The 24,831-nt window shown below is 43.9% G+C and overlaps 1 protein-coding gene across 6 annotated transcripts in view; it reads left to right on the forward strand.

Annotated features, from left to right (window-relative positions):
- Nucleotides 1–4,889: 4,889 nt before the first annotated feature.
- Nucleotides 4,890–24,831, forward strand: part of LOC146553084 (disco-interacting protein 2 homolog C) — a 199,788-nt gene continuing 179,846 nt past the window's right edge. For 3 of the 6 annotated variants that reach the window (XM_085255366.1, XM_085255367.1, XM_085255369.1), the window contains exon 1: nucleotides 4,891–5,149. In XM_085255366.1, the coding sequence (XP_085111492.1) occupies nucleotides 5,071–5,149 (79 nt within the window). In that variant the 5' untranslated portion in view covers nucleotides 4,891–5,070. Of the gene's footprint in view, nucleotides 5,150–24,831 lie in introns of all 6 variants that reach the window. The other 3 variants (XM_085255373.1, XM_085255374.1, XM_085255368.1) reach the window with 2 other exon arrangements.

The raw sequence follows: 24,831 nt of genomic DNA on the forward strand, positions 1-24,831 counted from the left end.
GTCATGATGTAAACTGTCTAATTTGGAGAAAAAAATGTAGCTTACTGAAAAATAAAGATTTAGGCACTGTTGAGGAGCTGCCGTGTGATTTTTTTTTTCTTTCTTTCCAAAAGGTCTTTTCAAACCTTTCTTGTTAGTTGTTCCATAATTACAGGAACTACAGTCAACATAGAGAAAAATTACACCAAGTTCTTCCCCATGAGCGGGGGGGGAAGTGAAAAACCTTTTTTAAGCAATACCTTGCAAAAAAAATCTGCCTTCAGGATGTAAAGTTCAAAGTGGCACTGTTATATTGTTATAAGCATCAATATGCATCACTCAGAATCAGCTGTTTGAACAATGCAATCCAGGATAGAAAGAAAATATCTCTTTGTCGCTGCCGAGTTTTGGCTTTTGGGAGAACTTTTAGAAAAGCCTGATCGTAATAATTCGCAGTAGCAAAGAAGTGTGAAAGGCACAGAGTCGTTCTCAAGGTTTCTCTGAAAGGAGGATGTTTCCAATTTTGGCGATATTGTGATAAAACAGTGATACGTTGTTTGATGTGACGGACATATCCTGGTGTAAAATGACTGGAGCTAATGCCATCGAGAGTATCTGTTTAACCAAATAAGGTTTTGAAATCCATGGAAATCCCAACCATCGCTTTAATGATTCTCAGCGGTGGGGGAGGGGGCAGCAAATTTTTTGGGGTGGCCGGAGCCCCCTTTGGTGGCACCACTGCATGAAGGTCTTTAAGAAGTGGCTTTAGTTTAATTTGTCATCTTTATGTCACAGGTAAATTGGGTGTTATCTGCATAGCAATGGAAATTATACTAATAATATAAACAAACAACACTTGTCTTTCAATTGAAAACACTTAAGATGTTGTATTTCTTGAACTAATCTTATCTAGACTTCGAACCACGCGGCCAACTGAGCTCCTTTATTAAGCCAATAAGGTGAAAAGTGCGTGCAGTCATGAATAAAGACTGAGGAGTTGAGTTTGACAGGATGGGCTGTACCGACCAGCATGTTCCCATCTTATCCCCCTGTGGTTGGTTAACTTCTCACTTCCTGTTAGCTACTCGTCTCTAGTGTCTGGTGTTTAGTTTTGCTTCCCTCCCCCGTCTCAGTGTCTTTGATCATCTTCACCTGGGTCTCGTTACCCTCCTGTGTCCCCGCTTACCCTTTTCTCTAGATCCACTGCGGTCTTCCCATTTTTGTCTCAGCGTTTGTCGTCATCCCCATGTGTTGTGAAGTTTTATGGTTTAGGTTTGAGTCTTAATTTCATGGAGTTAATTCTGAATAAACTTTTTTAACATCTGCCTGCCCGTGAGTCTGTATTTGGGTCCCTTTGCCTGAAATCCATGACCAAAGTCCAGCAGGAAGAAACGCTACATAGCGGGTTATAATCTCCACATAAATAATATTTTTAAATAACTGGATGTCGTGTAACTTTTAAACTGCTCAGTTAATTCTACCGTCTGTTATATTATTATAACACTGACAGCAGCAGAGAAGTTCTTAGGAGCTTTAAAACAGAAGAAATGTTTAGATTTTCACAAAGTAACTGAAATATTTTGAAGTTATTTACAAAAAGATGTGACACTGTGTCACTCCATTAATGATGACTGAATAAAGTATCACCTGGATGCTTTGTTCCATTAAAAATGAAAACAAACCCTGTTTCTGGTCTCCGTTGTTGGTCTTCTTTTTTATTTTGAGCTCTACTTCTGGACACGGCTGTGAGGAGCATCCATAACGAGTTTAAAACAAGCTGCCTTTGATTGGTTAAATAAATGTCCACATACTGTGAGTTAAAAGCATCTGGGCTTTAGGAAGTTCCTCTGCGTCTTTGTACAGATGAGAGCGGAAAGCCACAAGATGGCAGCATGCTCACAGAGGACCTCCTTCTTTTCTCAGCTCTGTCCTGTCGGATGAGGATGATCACAAAGAAACAAGCACTTTATTTATTTATTATCCAGCTGTGATTCATGGTTATTACACACAAACTACTAAAAATATTTCCAGATATTTTTATTGCTCATACTAAATTTGTTTAGTCTGATGTTCATGACTGGATGCCAACATTGGCATGGTCCAAGTCAGCCTGCAGGTAGATAAATGTGATTAGGAAGGACTGAACTCACTACAAAATAAAATATTTGCTTACATCCATGTCTTATACATTTGTTGTATGGATATCATGCAGTGATGATGCACTAATTAGTGGATAACATAGACTGTATATAAAAGATGTAGCTTACAGGCTGTATATAAATCCTTTATTTAAACAGACATGAAAAATAAAGGCTGGATATACTGAGAACACGTCGGATGTGGGCGTGGCTGTGACCACCAGAGTTTATTGTATCCACTAGAGGCGCTCCAGCATTATGCATGTCGAGGTTCCCATCATTTGAAAAGTGCACATCATGTTGTATCCAGTAAAGTTTGGAACTAGCGACTGAGACCATAAACCCATGAGGGAAATGTCCTGAGGTCACAGAGAAGTCCCCTCAGATGGTTTAATGATTCACAGAGTAAAGGATCCAAACACAGGCCACAGGAGACCAGGGTAAAGTCCAAAATCTAAACCTGTAATCAGTCTGAGGTCACAGTCAGGTGGGCAGTCGAGCATCCGTGAAGCAGGAGAGAGCATGATGAAGGACAAACTGGAGCATGAGAAATTTCTGAAAACTTTCACTGCAAGTAGAAACGACAATTTGTCAGGTGACTGAAGAAAACAGGGTATTTATATACTGTGGAGGGTGATTAGGTCATTGAATACAGGTGGAACTAATGAAAATTACAGAGGAAAAACCATAGACTGTGACTTTTGAAGCCTCAGTTTCAGCATTTTGGCCACTGCATTGCTGTTTTTTTTTTTTGTTAAGCTGGAAGTGACCTCATGTGGATGGGATTACTCTATCTTGCTGGTTTTGCGTGCTGCATCCATAATGGGCTTGGGTTCAAAGCACAGACACTGATACCTGCAAATTTCTGCAAAGTAACCGAATAATAATCTGAATTTCTGTCATCGAAGCTGAAACATAAACTTATTAGGTGATCTATATCACAAAACAAGGTCAGGACTGAAGTTGTTCTACACCAAACTCGATCATCCACGCCTTTATGGAACTTGCTTTGTGCACTGGTGTGCAGCCATATTGGAACAGGAAGTGGCCATCCCCAAACTGTTCCCTCAAAGTTGGGAGCATGAGATTATCCAACAAGTCTCGATATGCTGGAACTAAGGCTGAGCCCAACTCCTAAAAACAGCTCCACATCACAATCCTCCGATTATTCAGTCAGACAAGTCCCGTTCCCCTGGCATCTACCAAACCCAGACTCTTCCATCGGATTGCCAGATGTAGACGTGTAATTGGTCCCTCTGGAGAACACCTAACATTACAGTAAGTTGGTGACCTGTGCGCACTATATGCCTCAGCATCCGCTGATCCCACTCTGTGACTTTACGTGACCTAGCACTTAGAGTTGCTTCCACTGAATTCCACTTTTCACTTTTCCACCTGAAGTTAACAGTTCGGTTGGGTGACTGAGTACTTTTGAATATAATGTACCATTAAGCTCCATCTGCCGTCTTTTACCTATATGTAATTTTCTGATTGAGTGGGATATCACTGAGATATCTCTGCTGCACCTAAATAAACATTCACCTAGCAGACTTTAAATGAGTGAATGAGTGATTAAATTTCACTGAGATAAAACAGAAAACAAACGATCAAAATGTGTTTCAGCTGTGATAATCTTTCTAATTAACCCTTCTTTGATCTCTTTTCTGCATCGCAGCCTCGCAGACTACTTGTTCAAAAGCACATGAACTACAGTTGACATTTATCCATCTTATCAATTAACATAAATGACAGAGTCAGGTTAACAGATTGTGTGTGTCTGTGTGTGTGTTTGTGAGAGAGAAAGTGAATGTGGCGCCCTCTACCGGTGTGTTGTTCATGGTGTGAAAATATTAAGCAGCACTTTGTTTTCATTTTAACTCCTGAAACTTTGACTGAAAATCGATCGGATTAAAAATATTGATTCCTGTGAGTTCAGTCGTGGATCTTTAGGATCACCTAAAGGGAAATTGTGTATGTGAGGCGCGTGAAGGCGGCAATAATTAAGAGGTGTGAGACAGGAAGAGAACAAAATCTGCATTCAAAATAAAAGCACAGCACTGGGGTTTGGATCTTTTGAATTTATTCATCTCCCAAAGTTGTTTCAAAAAGAATTTACTCTTACTAGCTATCAACATACATCCGATATTTTTTAGCAATCCATCATATTCTTTACTTTTAACAGACACACACTGGTGAACCGTAACTTGTCAGTATAAACGAGGTAAGCAGTGAGAACAAACCGTAGAAAAAGGAGAATGTTCAAAATAAACAGTCAAAATCTCCAAAATATATATATCTATAAAATCAGTCAGTAAATAAAATGCATTTCAATGTCTCAGTTAAAAATAATTACATAATCATCCTGACGCCTTTCTTTGAGTGTTTTAACTAAAATCAGATTTTTTTTTAGCCTGGATTGCTCTTGCTTTACCTATTTTTATTTAAAATAAGGAAACAAGTAACTAAAAATATTAACCTGCTTTTATAGTCATATAACATTTTATAACATACTTTATTCTGGAAATTAAATTAAAACAAAAATAAAAATCCAAGTATCACAAAAGTAACATTGATTTATTTTTTAATCTATAATTTATTAGCTCGTAACTTTTAGTTAAAGCCAGCCTGTGAGTCTGATTTACTCAGGTTTAAATTTGGAGGGTGTGAGAGCCACAGGCAGCGGACTGGGCAAAACAGTTGTTTAATACAGTCATTGGTCTTAACGCTGTGATCTTATTTTGAAAATACAGGTTCCGGTAGCAGCTCTGCAGTGTTAGCTGTAGCTTGACGCTGGTTTGCGGAGAACGCGCAGAGCCGCTGCCGCACACGGAGCGACGCTGACGGACTCGGTGTGACTGACTTTGGATTTTTGTGGTTTGTGGAGCAGCGTGGGGACTGGAAACAGGGAGAAACAGCCGGAAAACAGATATTTAAGTCGGTTTGGAACGGCGGAATGGCGGACCGGGACCCGGTGCCGCTTCCTGCGGAGGTGCGGGCCAAACTGGCCGAGCTGGAGCTGGAGTTATCCGAGGGTGAGTACTTGGGTTTCACCGCGGAGCTCGGCGGCTCTGCCGGGGCTCTGCTGCTGTTGTTGCTCTGGGACTGTTTGTCCTTGCTGAGTTTGAACTGCTAGGAGATAAAGTGCTGAGCTCCAACAAGTTCAAGTGCATGTCTGTTCACACGCACACACGCTGCCACAATGACTGCTTTAACTGATCTGGATTTGGATGCAGGAGATGTGGCAGTGAAATGGAAACAGAGCTGTCACTGGCTGTGGACAGACTACAGTGCTGTTAGGGGGTTCTTGGATTGAAAGGAGATCATTGCAGGTTCACTCCCCCACACTGACACACAACGTCACCTGACGCCAGGTATCATGGGAATAATACAGATAATAGATAAACATCCCATAAAGTGCTCTGGATGAACTGGAGTGGCTGCTGTGCACCAGAGCTCCACGGTATTGTTGCAGTGAAGCCTGCAGGGCTCCTCATTATTCATAGACTGTTGATTATCTGAAGGAGTTCATCAATCCTTACTCTACATAGTGTCCCAGAGTCCAAACACAGCCACTTTACAGCCAGCATTCACCTTTGAATCCAGCTGTACATCACCTTTTAACACTTAACTGCTTTATTTTGTCTGCTCAGGTTTTCAAAAATTCCCTACAATAATTCCCCAGAGTCAGGTGACGTCTCCAAAATCCACACACATCCACGCTGCTCTGCTAATTCCTGATAAAAATCAAAGAATATGTCATTTTTACCCCTAATCTGTTGATCTGTGCATGAATCCTTCCATCACGGCTGATAAACAACCCATAAAGTGCACTTTGAAGCCTCACTGGAGCGCAGGAGGCACACAGCAGCCTGCTGTGGGGATATCCCGGGAATTCTGTGGAGGTTTGTGTTTGTCAGTAGGAAAGTTGTTGTCAGAGAGGTTTTGTTATAAAATCCCGTTGAGCAGAGCCCTGCACGCTGCTTAGATGGTGCACAGGCAGCATGCAGCTGTTAGGAGACACACTTTTCACATGACACACCGCAGCCAGGCAGCCTTTTCTCCAGAGAGGCGATGAATGATTCCCATTATATTCCTGCGCCCCCCCAATAACACTACAGCATGCTATATCGGGTTGTTTTGCAAGATACTGAAATGCAGCTTGGGTATTGATTTTCTCATTAGCCCCCCTCACCACCACCTCCCTTTCTTTCTCCCCCTCCTTCCTCCTTGTTCTTCTTCTACTTCAGATTGATATGTCACATTGCTGCAGACTCACTCTCAGCCTGGAGAGTATCATAGTGTCATATTTCAGCTTCCTGCGAGCAGTGTTTTCCCTGCTTCTCTCCGAGGCTTTGTGAGGCTCGGCCATGTATGGAGAAAGAAGACGGCACAGAGGAAGAGGGAGGGAGGGAGGGGAAGAGATTGTAACAGCTGACTCTGAATGCACACATCGCATTTTAATGTTTCCACCGCTGCTGCTGTGAACGCTGAAAAGATGAGACAAGTAGTGGTGATGAAGAGGAGGGATGGATGGGGCGGGGAAGGTTGCACATATAAACCGCCAACTCTGAGTTCCTCCAGTGTAAACAAGTGCGTCTCTGGGAAACGGGGTCAGATGCCCCGCTGCAATATTTACATGCTTTGTTGATGGCGCGAGAGTCTGCGGTGGCGGCGGATGCAAAGCTTCCCCGCGTCCTGCAGACTTTGACCTAATTTTTCAATTTCCACGCATCATCCCTCCTCCATGCTTTGAAGCCTCTCGCCTCGGGGGAGTGGTGGCAGAAAACGCTGTTGTCAGCACTCAGGTGAAGGCAGAGCTTCACAGGGACCTCGTATCCTGCTGAAGAGCCCTCGAGCAAGGCAGTACACCCTCTTGTTCCCCCCCTAACTGTCATCAGGTGGTGGGAAGCATCCTCAAAGTGCTTCAGGTGATGGAACAAACATCCCCTTTATACACTGCATGAAAATGCTCTCTGAGGAAGTATGAGGATAATGGGTCATATACCTGGAGGATGAGTGCCTTGCTCATGGGCACAAAGTTCCTGTAAAGCTGTGTCGACACCTGGATGCTCACAGTGATGACGATGGCAGCACAAAGCAAAAAAAATAACCTCTGCTTTTTCTCTCAGCCTGCCTCTCTGCTCAAACCCTACCAACAGTTCCTACATTTCCCAGAATTCCCTCTGTTCTGAGCACCATCAGGGCACAGGTGTGAACTTGAGAATGAATTTTAAAGCCTGCTGGGCGGACGCTAGATTGAGCAGCGCGGTGAATAGTTGTGATTGAGATAAAAGAGGAGGCGACCTCTCACTCGGACGCTGACCTATCGCATCGCTGCAGTGCATCCTGGGATAGCTGGGGCTCTTAGTGGTCTGTAGTTTTTGCAGGAGACCTTCTGGGTGTGGCACAAATGTGGCATGTTTTAATAATAATAATAACTTTATTTGTCAGACTTGGAGAAAATAGAAGCTTGACTGACTTCTCCCCAGTCTGAGTTTAAGAGCACCGCTTTCATTTTGCTGCTGGATCTGATTTTGGAGAAGAAGGGCTGGGAAACGAATGTCGCAAACACCCTCACCCTGCAGGTCTGCAGCCTGGACACGGTCCTCACAGAGACAGACACTCCCGCTGAAACACACAACCCCGCGCTCGTCGTGCAGCTGCAGACTGACGGGCTGTCCTCAGCTAATCTGGCTGCTGGCTGAATATTAAGCTCTGCAGTCCAGCCCAGATAACAAGCTGTCCATCCCAACACACTGCAGATTACACACACACACACACACACACCAGGCTGACCTCAGCTGCTCTGCAGTGCTCGTGCATTGTTGTCTCTGCTGTAGTTTTGATGCAGATTTAGGGTTGTTTCCGTTTTCTTTCATTATGCGCTGCTCCAGCTGCCAGGAGGGCACATGCCAGTCAGCTCTGTGGGCATCTCGTCGCCTGTAAACAGCCCAGGAAACATTAAACGCATCATTTCTGTCTAATTAATTAATCAGCAGATAATTGAAGCTCTTGCTTTGGCTGCAAACGTCCAGCTGCTCGCTGACCTGTTTGGCACGTTGGGTAAAAAAGTGAAAGGCTTCAGCTCGTTTCATTTTTTAGATTTCGAAGGGGCGCGCTCGTGCAAAAGCGAGCTGCTTCATTGGTTTGTAAGTGTATTCATCTCATGGCAGAACGTATTGAAAGTTACTTCAGTGTCACATTTCATTGAATCGAGAAGTGAAACCCTTTGGTGAGCTTGGGCTGATGTTAAAATCGCTCTTGCTTCACTCACATCTGGTCCTGATAAGAGTCCTGTGTGAGACTTCGGCAGTGAGTCTGTTATTCTGAAGCGCTCACTCTTCCCTCTTTCTTTCTTTCCTGAAAGCTCGTTCTGTCCGTGGCTCAGCAGAAGCGCTTCCTCTCAGCTCTGATATTTGAAAAGGACTCCAGTGTTCCTTCTCTGTGATTTATCGCCCGTATTTCGACCCAAAGGCAACAGGTTTAACTGACAGAAGTGTGAATCTGAGCGTGAGCAGTCTTCTGGATCTGTAGGGCCGTTTCCCAGAATTCATCTCTCGGAAACGTGGGCCACCTAAGTTCACGTGGTTTAAAGCAGATCTGAGGTCTGAGTGCTGTTTGGAGCTAGCACTGCGTGACTATCAGTTTTCCACAGGGCTCTGGTGCAGTTTAGGGCAGTGCTTAAGGCTTTATGTCGTGGCTGGTGAAGTCTTGAATAATTCAATCTGAGGAAACGGAGATCTGCATGTGAATGTGCAGAATCGGCAGCTTTCTGGTGAACTCTGAGTTTGAAGGCTTTAGTGGCGTGTGGGTGCGAGCTTTCTGCAAGTGACCAGCAGAAGTGGAAGTCCTGGCCCAGATTTCGCCGTCTGCAGTGAAACGTCTGAAACTGTGGCTGTTTCTGCACATCGGCTGGTGGCTTCCCAGATTTTATTGACTGAATAATTGTTTTGTCCATCACACGAACGGTTAAAGAATCAATCATCCTGCAGCCGACTGATCCTTTTAACTGTACAGGGCAATTTCTTCCACCGTGATAATTATTATTGAGTTTCAGCCGCAGGTCTTTCGGTTTCTTTGCAGATGAATTCGCTTCTCGGAGTTTGTCAGAACAGGATGTGATGTGACGTTTTTGGCAGATTTTCAGGAGCTTCCTGCTGAGTGACAGCGTCTGTGCAGAGATGGAGCTCTGATCCTTCTGACAGCTCGCTGTGAATCAAGATCTTCTGGGAAACGCCACTGCTGCGTCCAACCCAGCTTTCTCCTTTTGAGTAATTTGAGATGTCATCATCAGAAAAAGGGAAGGCGGCGAAGAATGCACGCAAATAAACACGTTTTTTGGTTTGTTTTTAAGAGCTGTGTGCAGAATGTCCAAAGACCGCAGATATTTATTTGCTGAGCGAATCCTGGAGGTGTAGCTGCTGACTGTCCAGCTCGGTTCTCCTCTTCCTCTCGCCTTTTTTGTTGCATTAACGAAAATCCCCCAAAAGGTAAACTGGAAATGTAAATGCTGTCACCGGGCTCAGATAAATGTCTCCTTCTCTGCGATTCTTTGAAAACGAGCTGATTAATTTTTCATGAAGCGCAGACAAAGATGTCATTTTCCTCCCTAACAGCCTGAAGTGAACCGTGGGATTTCTCAGTGTTAATAAAAGGCCACACTCTCTGAGCCTCCCGCCTCACAGCCTAATGTATTCAGCCGGTGACATTTTACTGAATCAGGTACAAGTTATGGACTAAAAACTGACACCTTTGCATTTTCCTCTCTCTCTTTGCCTGCAGCCTCACACGTCTTCTATTTAATTTTCTTTAAACTTTCATTTTCTTTTAACGGCCAGAGATTCAGGTGGAGTTCACAAACTCTGACATGTGGCTAAAATGAATGAATTCATTCGGTGAGCTTCCATCAGAGCTGGCCGGAGGCCCGTTTCTGCTCTGCAGTCTGTAGTGATGCAACATGTGGTGCACACATACCTTTAGACCAGGGGTGGGCAACTCCAGGCCTCGAGGGCCGGTGTCCCTGCAGGTTTTAGATGTGTCCTTGATCCAAAACAGCTGATTTTGACCCAAGGTGATATCTAAAACCTGCAGGACACCGGTCCTCGAGGCCTGGAATTGCCCACCACTGCTTTAGACAGAGGAATTAACTGTATATTTACCTGTATGTACTCAGAGTCCAGATTAAGGCTGCCATCTATCATCTATCAGCATTTGCAGAGAGTTTTAGTTCCAGACTAAATGACCAGTGAAGAAGTTTTAACTGCACATTTAATCCCTGCGATGTGTCAATATAAGAAAAACAGCACAACTCAGTTTGTAAATAAAATCTAAAGAAATCTGTCAGCAGTGTAAAAATAACAGAAAACTAATTTCATGCCTTCATCTGCTGAGATGATCACTGACAGTGACGAGGCTCTGATGCCCAGGGAGGAGCCTGGAGCCCGTACCTCATTAATGTCTGCACTGCAGTCGAACGTCTGAGATTCAAGGCGCGGATGTTGCTCTGATTACTGCAACAGGTGGGCGCCGCAGCAGCAAGTGATGGCTTTACACTGGCGGTTAAAACCAGGTGTGGTCCGACCTTCGGACTGGAGATTGTAACAGACTCTGCAACGTAAAAATGAATCACACACACATACAAACATACCCCTCCGACGCTGACTGAGTGAATACTCAATGATTGTGGTGAAGTTTTAAGTCGAGTTGTCTGCAGAAGGAGTTTTATTTACATCGCTGATGACACTGATGATGTTTACGTGGACTTGAGTGTTCTGTGATGACTTGATACTTTGCTTCCCTGATTTCTTTCTCGCAGTCAAACCAAAGTTGCTAATCTGAAAATTATTTATCAGTTGACCAACAGATCGTCTCCATCCGACCCGTCACATCTAGAGGTCCTAATAAGTCATCAGAGGGCTTTTTCATGTTGAGGAATCTGAACTCTGATGACTTTGCTGATGTTCGGCTAAATTAAAGTGTTTCATGAGTCACCTGTGCAGCTGCAGATTTTTAAAAATTTTTTTTTCCCCTTGTAAACTTGTCAACATGCTTTAATTCATTTATCTAATGTGCAGCCTGTTTTCTCTCAGTCAGTGTCCCCTCCCCCCCTGTGTTTTATAAGATGGATAGTACTGAGGGTTTTTTTTTTCATTGTTTTTTTTTTTAGCACAAATAGAGTCAACTGAGCAGACTGTACATAAACGATGGCAGTAACAACTATGATATTGCTCATTTAAGTGCCGTTTTGAAGCATCCGTGTTTACATTTCCGCTTTGTTTCTTTGGAGTCTGAAATGACTGTTCAGATAGCAGGGTGGTTATCATGATAAGGTATCAGGAAATGTTAGCAAGTGTGTCCAGATGCATAGTTGTATCACAAAGACACAGATACCTGCTATAGTGCTACACTACACATACACTTCATACATTTCAGCAGAATTCTCTGATAGTTGAGACCTTGAGTTCAGACTCCCAAGGTCAGGTAAAGCCTGGAAGATGGCTAACTGCTAGCTAACTGCTACAGCTAGCTAGGAGCTAGCTAACTGCCACATCTGTAAAAGTGCTTCAGGTGTTTAACTCTTTCCTCCATAAAGACGACATTTGACCACCTCCCCTGTATAATGAGTTTTACACCTCAGTGTGGATCATTAACGAGGTTTTGCGATCTTTTGAATAGTTTCTGGGATTTTTGAAGGCTAGCTGCGCAGCCAAACACCACCCTCACTAACTTCTGATCCACAGTCATAGTCAAAGACCTGTAATGTGACAGAAAGCACTGATTTCAGAGCAGAGCTTCAGGGGTTACTGCTAATAAACTTTGAAGGGTTGAAAAGTTCAGATTATTAATGATGGATGTGCTGAAAGTACTTTTCATATCAACTTTTCTGTCCTTTGTGCACTTTATCCGCTTCCAGGAACAGCATCTCTGCTGGTTTCGAGCAGCTTCTACCTCGTTGTTCATGATCTTAAAAAACTGCTTTAGTTTGCTGCTGTTCCCCTCCTTCAGGTAAAGAAAGCTACATGCACTATTCTCCTCGCTGTCATGTCACTTTAAGGGCTTCGTTTTTTCCTCTCTGATGTTACATTTAGTCTGCGGTTCCTGTCAGCAGAGCTGAAACCACACATTCAACTTTTCAGAGATGAGACATAAATATCAGTCTGTGTTTGTGCAGTGGTCACAGCGACTTCCCCTGCAACATAACATCTCACCTTTAGACCGGCAGTTGCCATAGAGATGTTATTTTCTCTCCTCCTTCCTGGGAGATTATGGCCTGTGGGGATGGAGGGAGGCTGGTTCTACCTTAGAGCGCGGAGCCTCTGTCACACGGCAGGGCCGTAAATTCATATTTGGTGTCTTCGTCGTCTCCCTCGAGCGATATGAACAGTGATTCAGGACTCCACACGTGCAGTCACTTGACGTAAATCTGCCGGCTGTCCTCGCTTGACTCCCGCCGGAGAAATATCCGCTGAAATTGCCTCTTTATTGCAGACGCGGCTGCTGTTAAAAACAGTCTCAGGCGAGCAGCACTTCAGATCCAGCGAGGTGACGCGAGCCCGAGATGATCAGCCTGTCGAGCTGAGCAAACACAACGAATTTACAGCAGAGGAAATACTCCTCTAGGAAAGGAAAGTTGTTATTTTCTCATTCCTTTTTTATTTTTTCCCCCCTCCATAGTTTCAAAAGCCTGAAGGGTTATAAAACATAAAGCTCACTCGGCGCACAGGCGAGCACGTAAAAACTTTCCGCTCTGGGAAGAAAAACAAAATTAAAGTGATGTTTTCTTTCCCAAACAGCAGCGCTATCGATTCCCCAGAGCATCGTCTTTACACACAAACACTTTCTTAGCTGAATGCAAATCATCTCTCTCCTCTTCCCCCAGTGGCCCTTTGTTGTTGTTCTTTATTAAAACGTGTTCTGGTGCTGGCGAAGGTCACAGAGAGACTTGCACAGAAGTGCACGCATGACGTGAACGAACTAGAAGCAACGAACTTGCTTGTTGTTTTTTGAAACGGGCAACTTGGTGAAGTGACGGCTCTTAAAAGTGTAAACGCATCAACAGAGAACTTGAATGAAAACACAAGGTTGACAGATACGGCTCCGCCTCCTCCTCTGTGCAGTCCGTCCACATGTTTGTCATCAGCTGTCATCCGAGAGGCGGGTGGCTTCTCGCAGGAGGCGGCCGCATAAATATTCATCTGGCCTCACTGTCAGCATCGCAGCACAACAAATCTGAGGGCTGGAAATGTCAGCGGGTCCAGCGGGCGTTTGTTTCTGCCTGCTTTAGGTTGTCAGTTCTCGGCAGGCGGGAGGAAGACAGGTTGACGTCCGGTCAGAAAGCCGGCAGGAAAAGCAGATTGGGCTGCAGAGGCTGCCGAAGGTGATTTGCTTTAGCGGTGTTGAGGTGGAATTAAGTGGAAAACTCGCTTTTTTTCCAATTTAACCGAGTGCCGACTGTTGCTTGTCATTGTAGGCAGAATAACACGAGGCAACCTAAAATAAGATGTCGAGAAATTTCAGAGGTATTTATGTGACATCTGCAACAGAAAGCGCTGTAGCAACTTTGTATCTCAAGGAGCTGGAGCAAGTGTAATTATTATCCAATCCTCCCTCGGGCCTGCATGAGAGGAAGAAGAAGAAACAGTGGCCAGTTTTCCTTTCATACAGTCTGTGATTCTGACCTCTTAGTTCATTGTGAAGGATATGCAGACAGTGAAACGACAGTAAACACAACACAGGCTGGGCTTTACGGTGAGAGACCTGAGAGGATAAACAGGAGGGCTTGTGGTGTCCTTTTAACGAAGGCCATATCTTGTACCTCAGCTAGGATAGCTGTCAGCCTGATCTTCTTCCATGAAGTTAACTAATGCATGTTAAACATTTCACATGTAGAAAAAACATAAAGAAGCTTTTGTTTTTAAAAGCTTAAAGACTCTTAAAGTTTGACCTGTTCGTATCTTTTGACTACGGTATGAGCTTTGAGTGTATCCCACTCTAAACGAATACAGTGTAATTTAGCTTTATGCTTGAAGTGGAAAGAAACTCCCTTGAGTCTCCCTTTTTCGCCCTCATTTGTCTTGCTGTCTGCTGAGCTGCACATTTTTCTCTCTGCGTTGAAGAAAGTTGATAACTCTAAATGTTCTTAGTATCCACCGCCAGCAACTTTCCCAATACGCCAAGACGACACTGTCCACTGGTTTTTGGACTGTAGCTTTAAAGCTTGAATTTTGGACCATCCATCCACTGCAACTCACCCGCTTCATTTAGCTTTATAAGTCATTAAGTTGAGCTAAGCACCCTTTTCATACATAATTTACAGCAGTCATAAGCCTGCATACAGTTTTATTGGTTTAATTATGCTTTGAAGTTATTATGAAACGGTAAATTAGCGATAGAGACCATAAGCGTTTTTGTAGAAGGTTGTAAGCATGTTTATTTCTGCTGTAAAGTTGGACATTTTAACTGTACAGTCTGTGGGGATTGACTTGCTCTTGGAGCCAGCCTCAGGTTTTTGCCATCTCTCTCAGAAATTTGAGAAAATGATGCAAAACGAACAACTTTCGCTTCAGAGGATTCGGATGTTTCTGGTTTATTCAGCTTGTTCCTGTTTCTATTAATAATCTGTCAGTTCTCTTTATGATCATTAATAGCTTGTAGCAAGTAAAAAATCTTTTCATGTGACCGCTGTCAAACAAAAACACGACACAAATGGAGTCTACGGCCTCAAACATGTAAACAAACCAGTGTGGGGATTCCTATTTAAAGCTACAGCCATTCCCAGTTTTCCCCCTGAGTCTGGACAACAGAGGTAGAGACTGTAAAGTTGGCGTGACCTAAAGAGTCACAGCCGATTATTGAGAGTGCGCCATGTAAATAAACCAGAACTGTGCTTTAAAGCATCCGCTTTCTTTTTAGTTATAAAAACTTTCAGATAAAACTCGATGTTTTGTCTTCACCTCAACATTTCAGAGCACTTAACCTTTAAGATTTCATCAGAGCGCTCGACATGTTTGAAATGAGAACTGAAGACGGCGCATTTAAGCCTCCTCTGCGTTATCTGAAGGGAGATGGCATTTGTGCTTGCTCAGGCGATTTGTAAAAAGCGGAGTAATGGGCTTCGGCTGCTCCATCTGCCATTAGAGCGATCGGAAGACCCCCCCCCCAATCAGCATTTTCATTTGCTCTGCCTCCCGCGTCTCTCCGATCAGTGTCAAACCCGAGAGCTCGGCTTTAAAGCTCGACGGCATCTGGTGAAAAAACCCTCAGTCACCTTAACTGGCTCCAGCGAGAGGGCGTTGATCGTAAAAACTTATATTCTCCTCCAGAATCAACTATTAATGAGCTGAGTTCCCAGACTGTGGTGATTATGCGAGCTGCTCTGTGGCGTAGCTGTAGTAGATTTGGGAGTGTTTATTTGGAGTTCAGGCCTGTGTTTTTTATATGAAAGCATTTTCTGGGAGCTCATTCTTTGGCTTTGTGTAGGGATGCAGAAAGGGGTTCTGGGTAACGTATCATGCCATGCATATCTGCAGCTTGTTGTGCCAAACGCTCGGTTAATAGGAAAGTTGTTGAGTGGAGCCACACCGTGAAGGACTGTTTTCATTATTGATTAAGGCTGAGATTATTTACTTCCTCTGTTAATTATTTTGTGTAGTTGGTGCAAAAATAGCACAATGGTTTCCAGCCACTCAAAAGATGCTGTATATCCAGTTCTGAAGGTGCGTCCAGCAGGTTTTTGGTGTTTTTGCTTGACGATAAGCGGCTTAATTGATCATTTATGTTTTTTCTCATGATTTTTCGAGTGGCTAGTCATGTCAGCTTTAAACTGGGTTTGTTTTCTGCATTTGTAAGTAAGAGCTGTGCTGCATTTAGGGTTTTATAGATGGAGAACTCAACCGGGAGACATGAAGATGCATAAGGGTAGGGCTGATGTATTGTTAAAGTGACTGCTGAGCACACTGGTGATTGCACAGGGCTTTGGAAGGCAGACGCTACTGCAGTATTCGAGGCGGGTGGTGATGTTGGCGGGAGCCTGGAGATGTTCTTTAGTTGGTAAAAAGCAGATTTAGAAATCAGTCTGATAAGTAACAAGTCCAGAGTGACTCCCACGCTGCTGGACTTTGAACACAGTAACCTAGAGCAGCTATCAGCATCAAGGCGGAGGTCAGGTACTTTCCAGAGCCACAACAAAAGGCGCAGTTTTATTACTATTAGGTTTGAAAAGATGAATTGAATCCAGATTTTAATATTTAACAGAGAGCTGACAGTGTACAGAGGAGGGAGGTGATTAGAGGAGTGCTGAGATACAACTGTGTCGTCAACAAAACAAATAACTTAAGACCTGGAGACCAGTCTTTGACCTCCTGACAACCTCCTGGTGAGTAAGAAATGCATATCTCCCAACCGGTTAGTGAGTGGTTGCTGCCTGTTGCTAGGTGAGATGTGTCGCAAAGAGGGCCCTGCACCAAAAACTACCTTGTGATTGCTTTGCACGGCAGAAGTTGGCAACCATTTGGAGACAAGTCGGGGTCTTCCATGCAAACTGCAGCAGCAACCTGCTGCCAAACAATTCAACCTCACGTGGTTGTCAGTGGTGCATTGTATACCTCTTTATGACCAATTGCATGCTAGCAACGGCTCCTATGTGTTTTTTCCCTTGTCACCAGTGATTGCTGGGGACGGGTTTGACTGGTGCCATAGTCTGGTGCTTTCTTTCAAAACACCACATGATTCTCCTGCTCACAAGGAAGGACCAGTGCTACAGCGAGGTTTGCAGTCCAGACTAGTTTATTTTATCTTTCGAGGCTGAAAATGTATGGGTGGGCGTGGCCAAAACGGCAAACAAAATATTCTAGAAAAGAAAAATAACTTGCAGGTCTCACCTTCTTGCCTAGCATGAAGAGGAGAAAAGCTATTAAAGGAAAAAGGCTTCGCGCTCCTACAGCTGTCAGGTCTAAGGAAGGTTTAAGGAAGATACTTAGAGTATGTACAAAACAAGCAATTAAGCTTTTCTAGATACAGAAAACCTGATCACACAATACTACGCACTATCCACACAGCATGGTGTGTTTAGAAACAGGAAGTAAGTCAAGCCGGTCCATCTGGGTACCAGTTTAAAGTGAGCAGCTACAGTCTCCTACCAGTGGTCGGCTAAAGGTTACATAATCAAAAACACAGAGAAAAATGAGCAATGTGTTTTCTTCTAATACGTGGTAGAAAGACGAACGTCTCACACAGCCTTTGTTTCAGGTTTGCAAAGTAAAGGAGTTGGTCCACTGGTTCTGGACCAAACCACTGTGAGCCACATATGTGTGGCTTATGTCCTCCTTGTAATTTCTACCCAAGTCTGCTTTGTGTACCTACATAAAGGGAGAAGTCATAATTAAAAGAAGTCTGCAAAATTAAGAAAAAAACAAAACAAGTCATTAACATAAAAAAATATATCGGCGTGTTCTTTCTGTCCCACTGGAAGCGTGCGATAGGGGGAAAAATCATAAAAAGTTAGAGCAGAAAGGGGGAAAAAACCAAAACCGCAAGTATAGAGCAAACATTTCTGACTCGCATGAGACCTCATTATTTATTTGAAGATAAAGGCAGCACTATGTTACAGGCTGTCTCCAGAAATCTACGGAAGCCAGTTCAAAACCAGTCTCACTTTATTTATCTTTCATTTAGCGTAGATGACGCTAATGTAAGGCGATAATGCACTAATGTAAGGTTTTCGACTTTCATTTACAGCGGTTTAAGATAACAATCAGGACCTCCAGTATTTTGACAAAGTGGTTCTTTCTTATACGGAGTCGGAGAACAATGAATCTAATTAGACCTGAAAATCAGTTAAAAGGTATTAAGATTGAGTAGAATGCTGCGGATCGTAAAACCAACTAAACGTCTTCTTCTGCGTTCTGGTTTGTTAAACGTGGCACCATCGCTGTCTCTCTCCGGCCTGTATTTTGGTGGATGGTTTTGACAAATCTTTATTTGGGGGGTCGAATCTGTTCACGAGGATCTCTGTGAATCTCTGTGCACGAGTTAAACCATTATTATTGGATACATGCCCGGTTCTTTTTCTTAATGGGAAGCCGGCAGCTTCTCTGACCAGCAGCATCCGGCCGGCTGAGCTCGACCACTAAAGGCCGTGCAGGGTTAATCCTGTCAGCCTGTCCGGGAGAGTTTACTCTCTGCCCCCAGTAAGATCACTTAAACTCCCCATCTGTCTTCTAAGGCGGCTTATGAAAGCTGGACCGCAGGATTGCATGCATCAATACTACACACAGTACTACTGCACGTATTTGTGTATTCAATTGTTTTGAAGAAAATAAACACACGGAGCTGGAAAAAAAGTCTTTGCCTTTTATTGTATTCTAAAAATCTTAGAATTGGAGCCAGTCATGTTTGGGTGTTTTGGTCTGTTGAGTTGAGATATTTCAGTCAGTTTAGAGAAAATTGAATCAAAAAATAAAATCTATTATGACCTCCTTTTATCGTCAGAAATGGTCTGACTGGTCGTGGACTTTTGAGGCTTATTTTTTGTCTTTGGGGGGTAAAACAAACTTTATTATGAATATATTGCCCACTTTTATTTGTACTTTATACTGTATGTATACATATACTGGTCATGCTGGGTTGGGGAGATAAATACATCAGCTAATAGCCAGCTGCCTCGGCCCGTTTCTGGTTGTTTTTTAATTTTGTCATCTTATTTGATGGTTTAGTAGCCAGCTTTGAGGGGTCGTCGTTTTTACACCTTCCAGCCATTTATTTCCAAAGTTAGGGAGCGATCACCTGATCAGCTGTCATGCTACTCGTGCTGCAGACAGCAGCTGGAGTTTCTCTGCGACTCGTCAATGAGTCTAAAAGTAATAAAATAAATCTGAACACATTCAGTGAACGAGGTTTGATCAGCTGTCGTCTGTTTAAGTTCAGCCTGCCTGTCACAGACGGAGAGAGAGAGCAGTGGTGCCCTGGCCAGTGGCGGGTGGTTGTGTAATATATCAGAAGCAACAGTTAAACATCAACTTGTGGAAAGAAAAATCTGAATTATTAGTCAGATTAACTAGTGTTTGTGTCACTCTGACCTTTAAACGCCGAGTTCCTTCCCTGCACCCAAGACAATGAGTGGAAACCTTTAAGTCCACTACTGTTTGTTTTCACATGTTAAAGATCTGTTTCATTCTGTTTACCCTCCTTAAGATCCAGATTTGTAACGACTGGATTCTCGTCACCCAGCCTTGAATTTTCTACTGAAAGTAGAGAATTGGAGTCTCTAATCTCTGCTGCTCCTGTCACGGCTTCAAGTACCGTAACTGCTGTCGGAAAAAATTTCCAACAACCGCATGCAGCTCTGCAACTGTTCTCTGCCATGTTGCTTCTCAGCGAGGTGATGTCACCGCTTGAGCAGGCAGGGTTGGGAGGGGGATTTGGGGAGGTGATGGAGGAGTGTGTGTGTGTGTGTGTGTGTGTGTGTGTGTGTGTATGGTCGAGGGGGGGAGTGTTTCTGCCAGGTTGCATCATTAAGCTGCTCAGACAGGCACTTTCAGCCCTCTCATGCCTGTTTTCGTCCCTCTTCGCCACTTCCCGCTTGTTGTCGAGCCGGCGAGGGATCTGCTGCTCAAACAGTGAGGTCTTCAGGGGTGGAGTGAGTGGGTGGGTCGGGGGGTGTTGGCGGGAACGAAAAGGCAAATCGACAACCCTCCTGCTCTCTCGCTCTGAAACTTTTTCTTCATCACGCGACACAAATATTTGCCCAGGATGATGCGTTTCTGCTGCTCGCTGCTCTCCGGCCTCCTGCTGCTCGCTGTAACAGTTTAAGTTTCAGCTTTGACCTTTGACCCCCCGCTAACCTCTAGCTGTGATGAGGGTTTACCAGTGGCTAATCAGCACCAGCTCCTGCGCTGTTATTCCAAACTAGTTTTAAATGAAGGTCCAAAACTTTCCCGGCTTGTTATCAAACGCACCGCTGTGTCTGAACTCCGAGAACAATACTCATAGTCAATGATCACAAGTCGGCGGGGAGGGAGGGGTGGTGTCGGCTGCTGAACTCTGCCCAAGTCAGGCTTTGGGGCTTTTGTGTGCACAGACAGCGGTCGGCAGAGTCGGACAATGAGGCACTTAATCCGTTTAAATAGTACAGCTTTATTAGATTCACTGCAGAGGTTTGAGATGTGGAGCTCCCGCAGTGATTGATGCGGTTTGCCAGGAGTGACGCCGAATTCCAATTTTGTTTTTCGGCCTTGGCAACGGCACCGATGCCGTTCCACCCTCATCACTTTTTATTTATGCATCTATCAGAGCTTCGTGTCCTCGGCGGACTTCCTTTGAACTGTTCTAGCTGTTGCTTTATTAAACAAGAAACCGTTTGGCCGGTGCTGCTTTTACCTCGTTTGTATGTCTGTGCATTTGTGTCGACACCTGCTTTAGTAACACGGTGCTGTGTTTGCTAATGTGTCTGTGTGTTGCAAAGATATTCAGCAGTGTGATCACAACAGCGCAAGACATAATCGTCAAAATAAAAGTAGATGGGTGTGTTCTGATCGATGTGCACCAAAAGCTAATACTACTTTTCCATATTCCAGTGTTTCTGCAGTTACAGGAAAATCTGAGTAAAGTTTGAACACAGTTTCTAGTCTACGATCAGTGTAATTCCCTGTCATGGAAAATTAAACCATACTATTACTCTGATTGGCTGCCCAGGTATTTTAGTGGGTCATTTTAGCTGCTTGTTTTGCTCTGATTGGTGGAGTGGATCATCTCTCAGACCTCTGGTTAGAGCCGTCGTCCCACTCAGAGTGGATCTCCAGAGCAGATCAGAGTCCACATATGTCAGCTGCAGTCCACGATGATGGAGCTGAAGTTCATCAAATCACAGGTGGGCGAGGTCTCCTCACAAGTCCATCCCAGAAGGGTCATTTATTTTGTTTTTGCAGTTAAATCTGAAACTACCTCCTCTTTGCGAAGCATGACCGGACACAAATAGAGGCTGCACATGTGTTTGAGCGCGTTCCTCTCTGCAGACAGACACAGCATCTTTGTCAGCTAGTTTCTATCCGCAATGTATGCTCGCCTTTCATGCCAGTCTGTCCTGTGAACTGTCTTCAGTGCGTCTCTACAAACACTGCTGGCCTGTGACTCACCCGCTGCCAGCCGCCATGCTTTACAGGGAGCCTAAGGTAAAAAAAGGCCTTTGATGGAGTTGCAGTGTGAAAACAGGCTCGGCCTGGCCAGCAGAGAGCGTTCCTTGTGATCTTGTGGCTTTCTGCTTTTTGGTTACTATAACAAACAGCTGGTGAGGCCTGTTTGAATTTTCTCGAACAAGATACCATCACACTTGGTGCTTTCCTTATGTAAACAGTCTGTACAGCACAGTGAGACCGCAGCATACCTTCAGTTAAAGGTGTGATAAGAGATAAATCAGCAGGTCTGAGCTAAAGCTCAGTCAATAATTCAAATCCTACAATAATCAGAACTTTTATTAAGGTGTTAAAGTTTTATGAAATCTGAGTCAAATGTAGGATAATTTTAGAGGACGCGACGTTCCGATGGTTCTTTGTGAAACAGATATTTCCAAGTGTCCTCGGGATACATCTGGGAGGCAAAAAGGTTTTTCTTTTTTTTTAAAAACCCACAAAAACTGACACAAGTTTCACAAGGAGAAAATTAGGAGCTTGGATTTGATGACAGTTAGATTCTATTGACGCCTGCAAACAATGGAAATAAGTATTCAGAACTTTCTTAGCTGGAGCTCCAGATTTGGAAAACAACACAGACATTTATTTGCAGTCGGATCTTTGGGTCTGAAACTCCTAAAAGCTGTTTTTCGGTCACAGATGATTGTGACGTAGACGTGAGGTGCAATCAACTGTCAGTAAGTTATGTAGGAAAAGATTCTTGGTGGAGGTGTGGTTTTTAGGCAAGATGTAGTACTTCTTCTAAATGTTGGACCTTCCCCAGAGGACATAAAATGTGATCTGGTCACTGATGTTGATCAGGGTTAATTTTAGATCTAAATAAAAGGCCATAGTTAGTGCAGAAATGTCCTTAATAGACCTTTCAGAAGTTTTCTAAATGTTAAGATAAGGGAGGTAGAATTTAATGGTCTAAAAAAACAAAACAAAGTCTTTTAAACATGATTAGTTAAATGTCTCCTGCTTTAATGTTGACACGCACTCAGATGTGGATCTGTTTCCAACACGTTAGCATAAACATGTGACTGTTGTTGGACACTAACAACGATGCATTCGCTGTCGGCTATTGCTGAAGCGCAGAGGTCCAGCTGTAGGAGCTCTTTTGATGATGACCCCACCAACTCCCACAGCAGATACAAATATTCTCGTTATTTTAAGCTAATGCCTTGTAAAATCCCCTTATTGCCTCTTTAGTGCACTGACAAGCCCATATGGCAGAGGTCTGTGGAGTTACCTGCTGCTGCGGTGCAAAGGCCAAGCTAAACTAAAGATATAGTTGAAAATAGGTTTTTAGCAGTCAGCTCTGAAGGTCACAGGAGGCGGCGCAGAAAGAGAGCACAAGTGATGAATTCCATCTGCTTCACAACCTGGAAAGAAAAAACAAAAAACTCTTCCTCTTATCCCAGGAATGAGCCTAAAATTGCCCTCATCCTCGAAGACGTTCCCCAAACTGGTTTGAACCACTTCTGAGATTAGAGTGCTGTTTGGCTTCCAGAGGAGTTGACGGATAAGAGGAGCATTGTGCAGCGAACGTTAACAATGCCACAGCTCGCTGGAGCCGAGGCCCGAGGTTTGGCTGCTCGCTTGTCTCTCGGTATGTTGGAGTGATAAACTTTTGAGCAGCACAGATGCAAGCCTGCCAGGAAAAGCTCCCTGGCAGATCAGCTGCAGTAACACGTGGACAACATTTCACTGAGCACCTTCCAAAACGACACCACGCTCCCACAGTGTGCATGAAAAGACCATTGTAGCAGGTCATGCAGCGGTGTGGTTCGGCTCAAAGTGTGCAGAAAGCACAGAAAGAATCTTGAACAGCACCAGATGTTTCCAGAGAAGCTCGGATTGTCTCGAATTCCAGGAGACTTGAAACAGCTGGAGTAACCTGCACAGAGGCAACTGTCATGGAAAGTTTGATAGTGGCTGCCGCACACACACACCACCGTGAAATTGAATATACAAAGAGAGGCTCGGTTCTCCCTCCTCGAAAGCTTAGAATTCTTTGAAGTCGCTCTCCAAACACTGTGGCAGGACACTGCAGGAGACCACACTCGCAGCTAAACACAGATAACATCCTGCAACACCAGAATGTAAATGAACTGCGTAAACTTATTACTCTTCCCTCAGTTAAACCGGAGATGCGCGGCAGGAACGCAGAGTCCGAACGCCACGGCTGAATTAGAGGAATCTCTAAACCGTGGCCTCGAAAACAAACGTTCAGCGAGGAGCTGCTGGCGGTACATCTGCCCAAAAAAGTCCAGACTTGGCTCGCGCTCACCAGAAAGAGACTTTGTCAGGCTCTTCTCAAAATAACAGATTAGGAACAAGTGGAGAACTCCGACCTCTGCCTCCCCCCTTTTGTATACAAACCGTGTCGCTCCGTCTGTAAACGATGGGATCCAACCCCGGACCTGACTGTTGGGAGTCTGGAGCGCAGCCAAGTGTGGCTCGGCAGGGCGTTGGAGGTTTACAGTACTCCAGATGGTGTCTTTTTACATATGTAAATAAAACTGCCTCTGTGCATGACAAACAGAAAGCATCCCTCTCTCACCCCGTGTGATGAAATCTCACCGAGGCAGCCAGGTGCCGATCGTGAATGAGTCCTTAACTGTGTGCAGTTGCACTGCTCAGAGCACCAACCCTGAGGCACCCATGAAGTCTTATACAGAACACAACTGCTAATGCTTGGTTATCATGTGTGTATTCATGTTGATGGTGGAGCTTATTTCACTTTATTCTTAGTCTATAGTTTTGTTTGTCACATGTAAAGCTGCCTGATGCAGGTGGAAATAATCACAATGTATTATTGGCAGCTTCACGGGTCTTATTATTTAACTGTAATAGCACGAATTTCTGTGCATATTGCTTTTTGCCAGCCAGTTATCACCTGTTTATTTATCACAGCAGCTGCACTAGTCGCCATCTTGCTCTATTTGTCGGCATCCTCGGCCTTCTTCTTTGTCCTCATGGAAGGATACATCCCTAATTGTCACCTAGGGCTTGTATTTAACTCTTATTGTGTTTATCAGAAGATGTAAAATCTAACATTTATCTTTCACATTGATGCTTTTTTCTGTCTTACTGTTAGTGTGAGAACGGGTCTAAGGAGCACGAAAAACTGGAGGTGGTGGAGACCAAACCAGAGGTTGAAGGAATGAAAAGGTTTAGACTTGCATTCAACAGGTTGATGCAAAGTTTGTCTTTTTTTCCCTCTTTATAAAAAATTAGTCAATAAAATTTAAATATGTAATCTCTTTTGTCATGTCACGTTTCCTCTATGTCATTATCAAAGCAGGAGATGCTAATCTGTTAGCATCCGAGGTCGGCAGATGGCTCGTCATAGAAAATTGCTGATCAGTTTACAACATGTGAATGTTTTGCTCCTGTAATCCTTCGCGGTCATAAATAATCCTTTCAAAGCTCCATTTTCATGAGTAGACATATGTCACTGGTTCGTTTTCCCCTCCTCTCTTCTCTTCCTTGTGAAATTTGAATTTTAAGGTTGTAATTTTGAAATCCCACCATGCAGAAAAGCA

This window comes from Mchenga conophoros, linkage group LG18, assembly GCF_057382185.1.
Source record: "Mchenga conophoros isolate Kocher_MC1m ecotype Shallow Benthic linkage group LG18, M_conophoros_male_GT1.1, whole genome shotgun sequence".
NCBI classification, from domain to species: Eukaryota; Metazoa; Chordata; class Actinopteri; order Cichliformes; family Cichlidae; genus Mchenga; species Mchenga conophoros.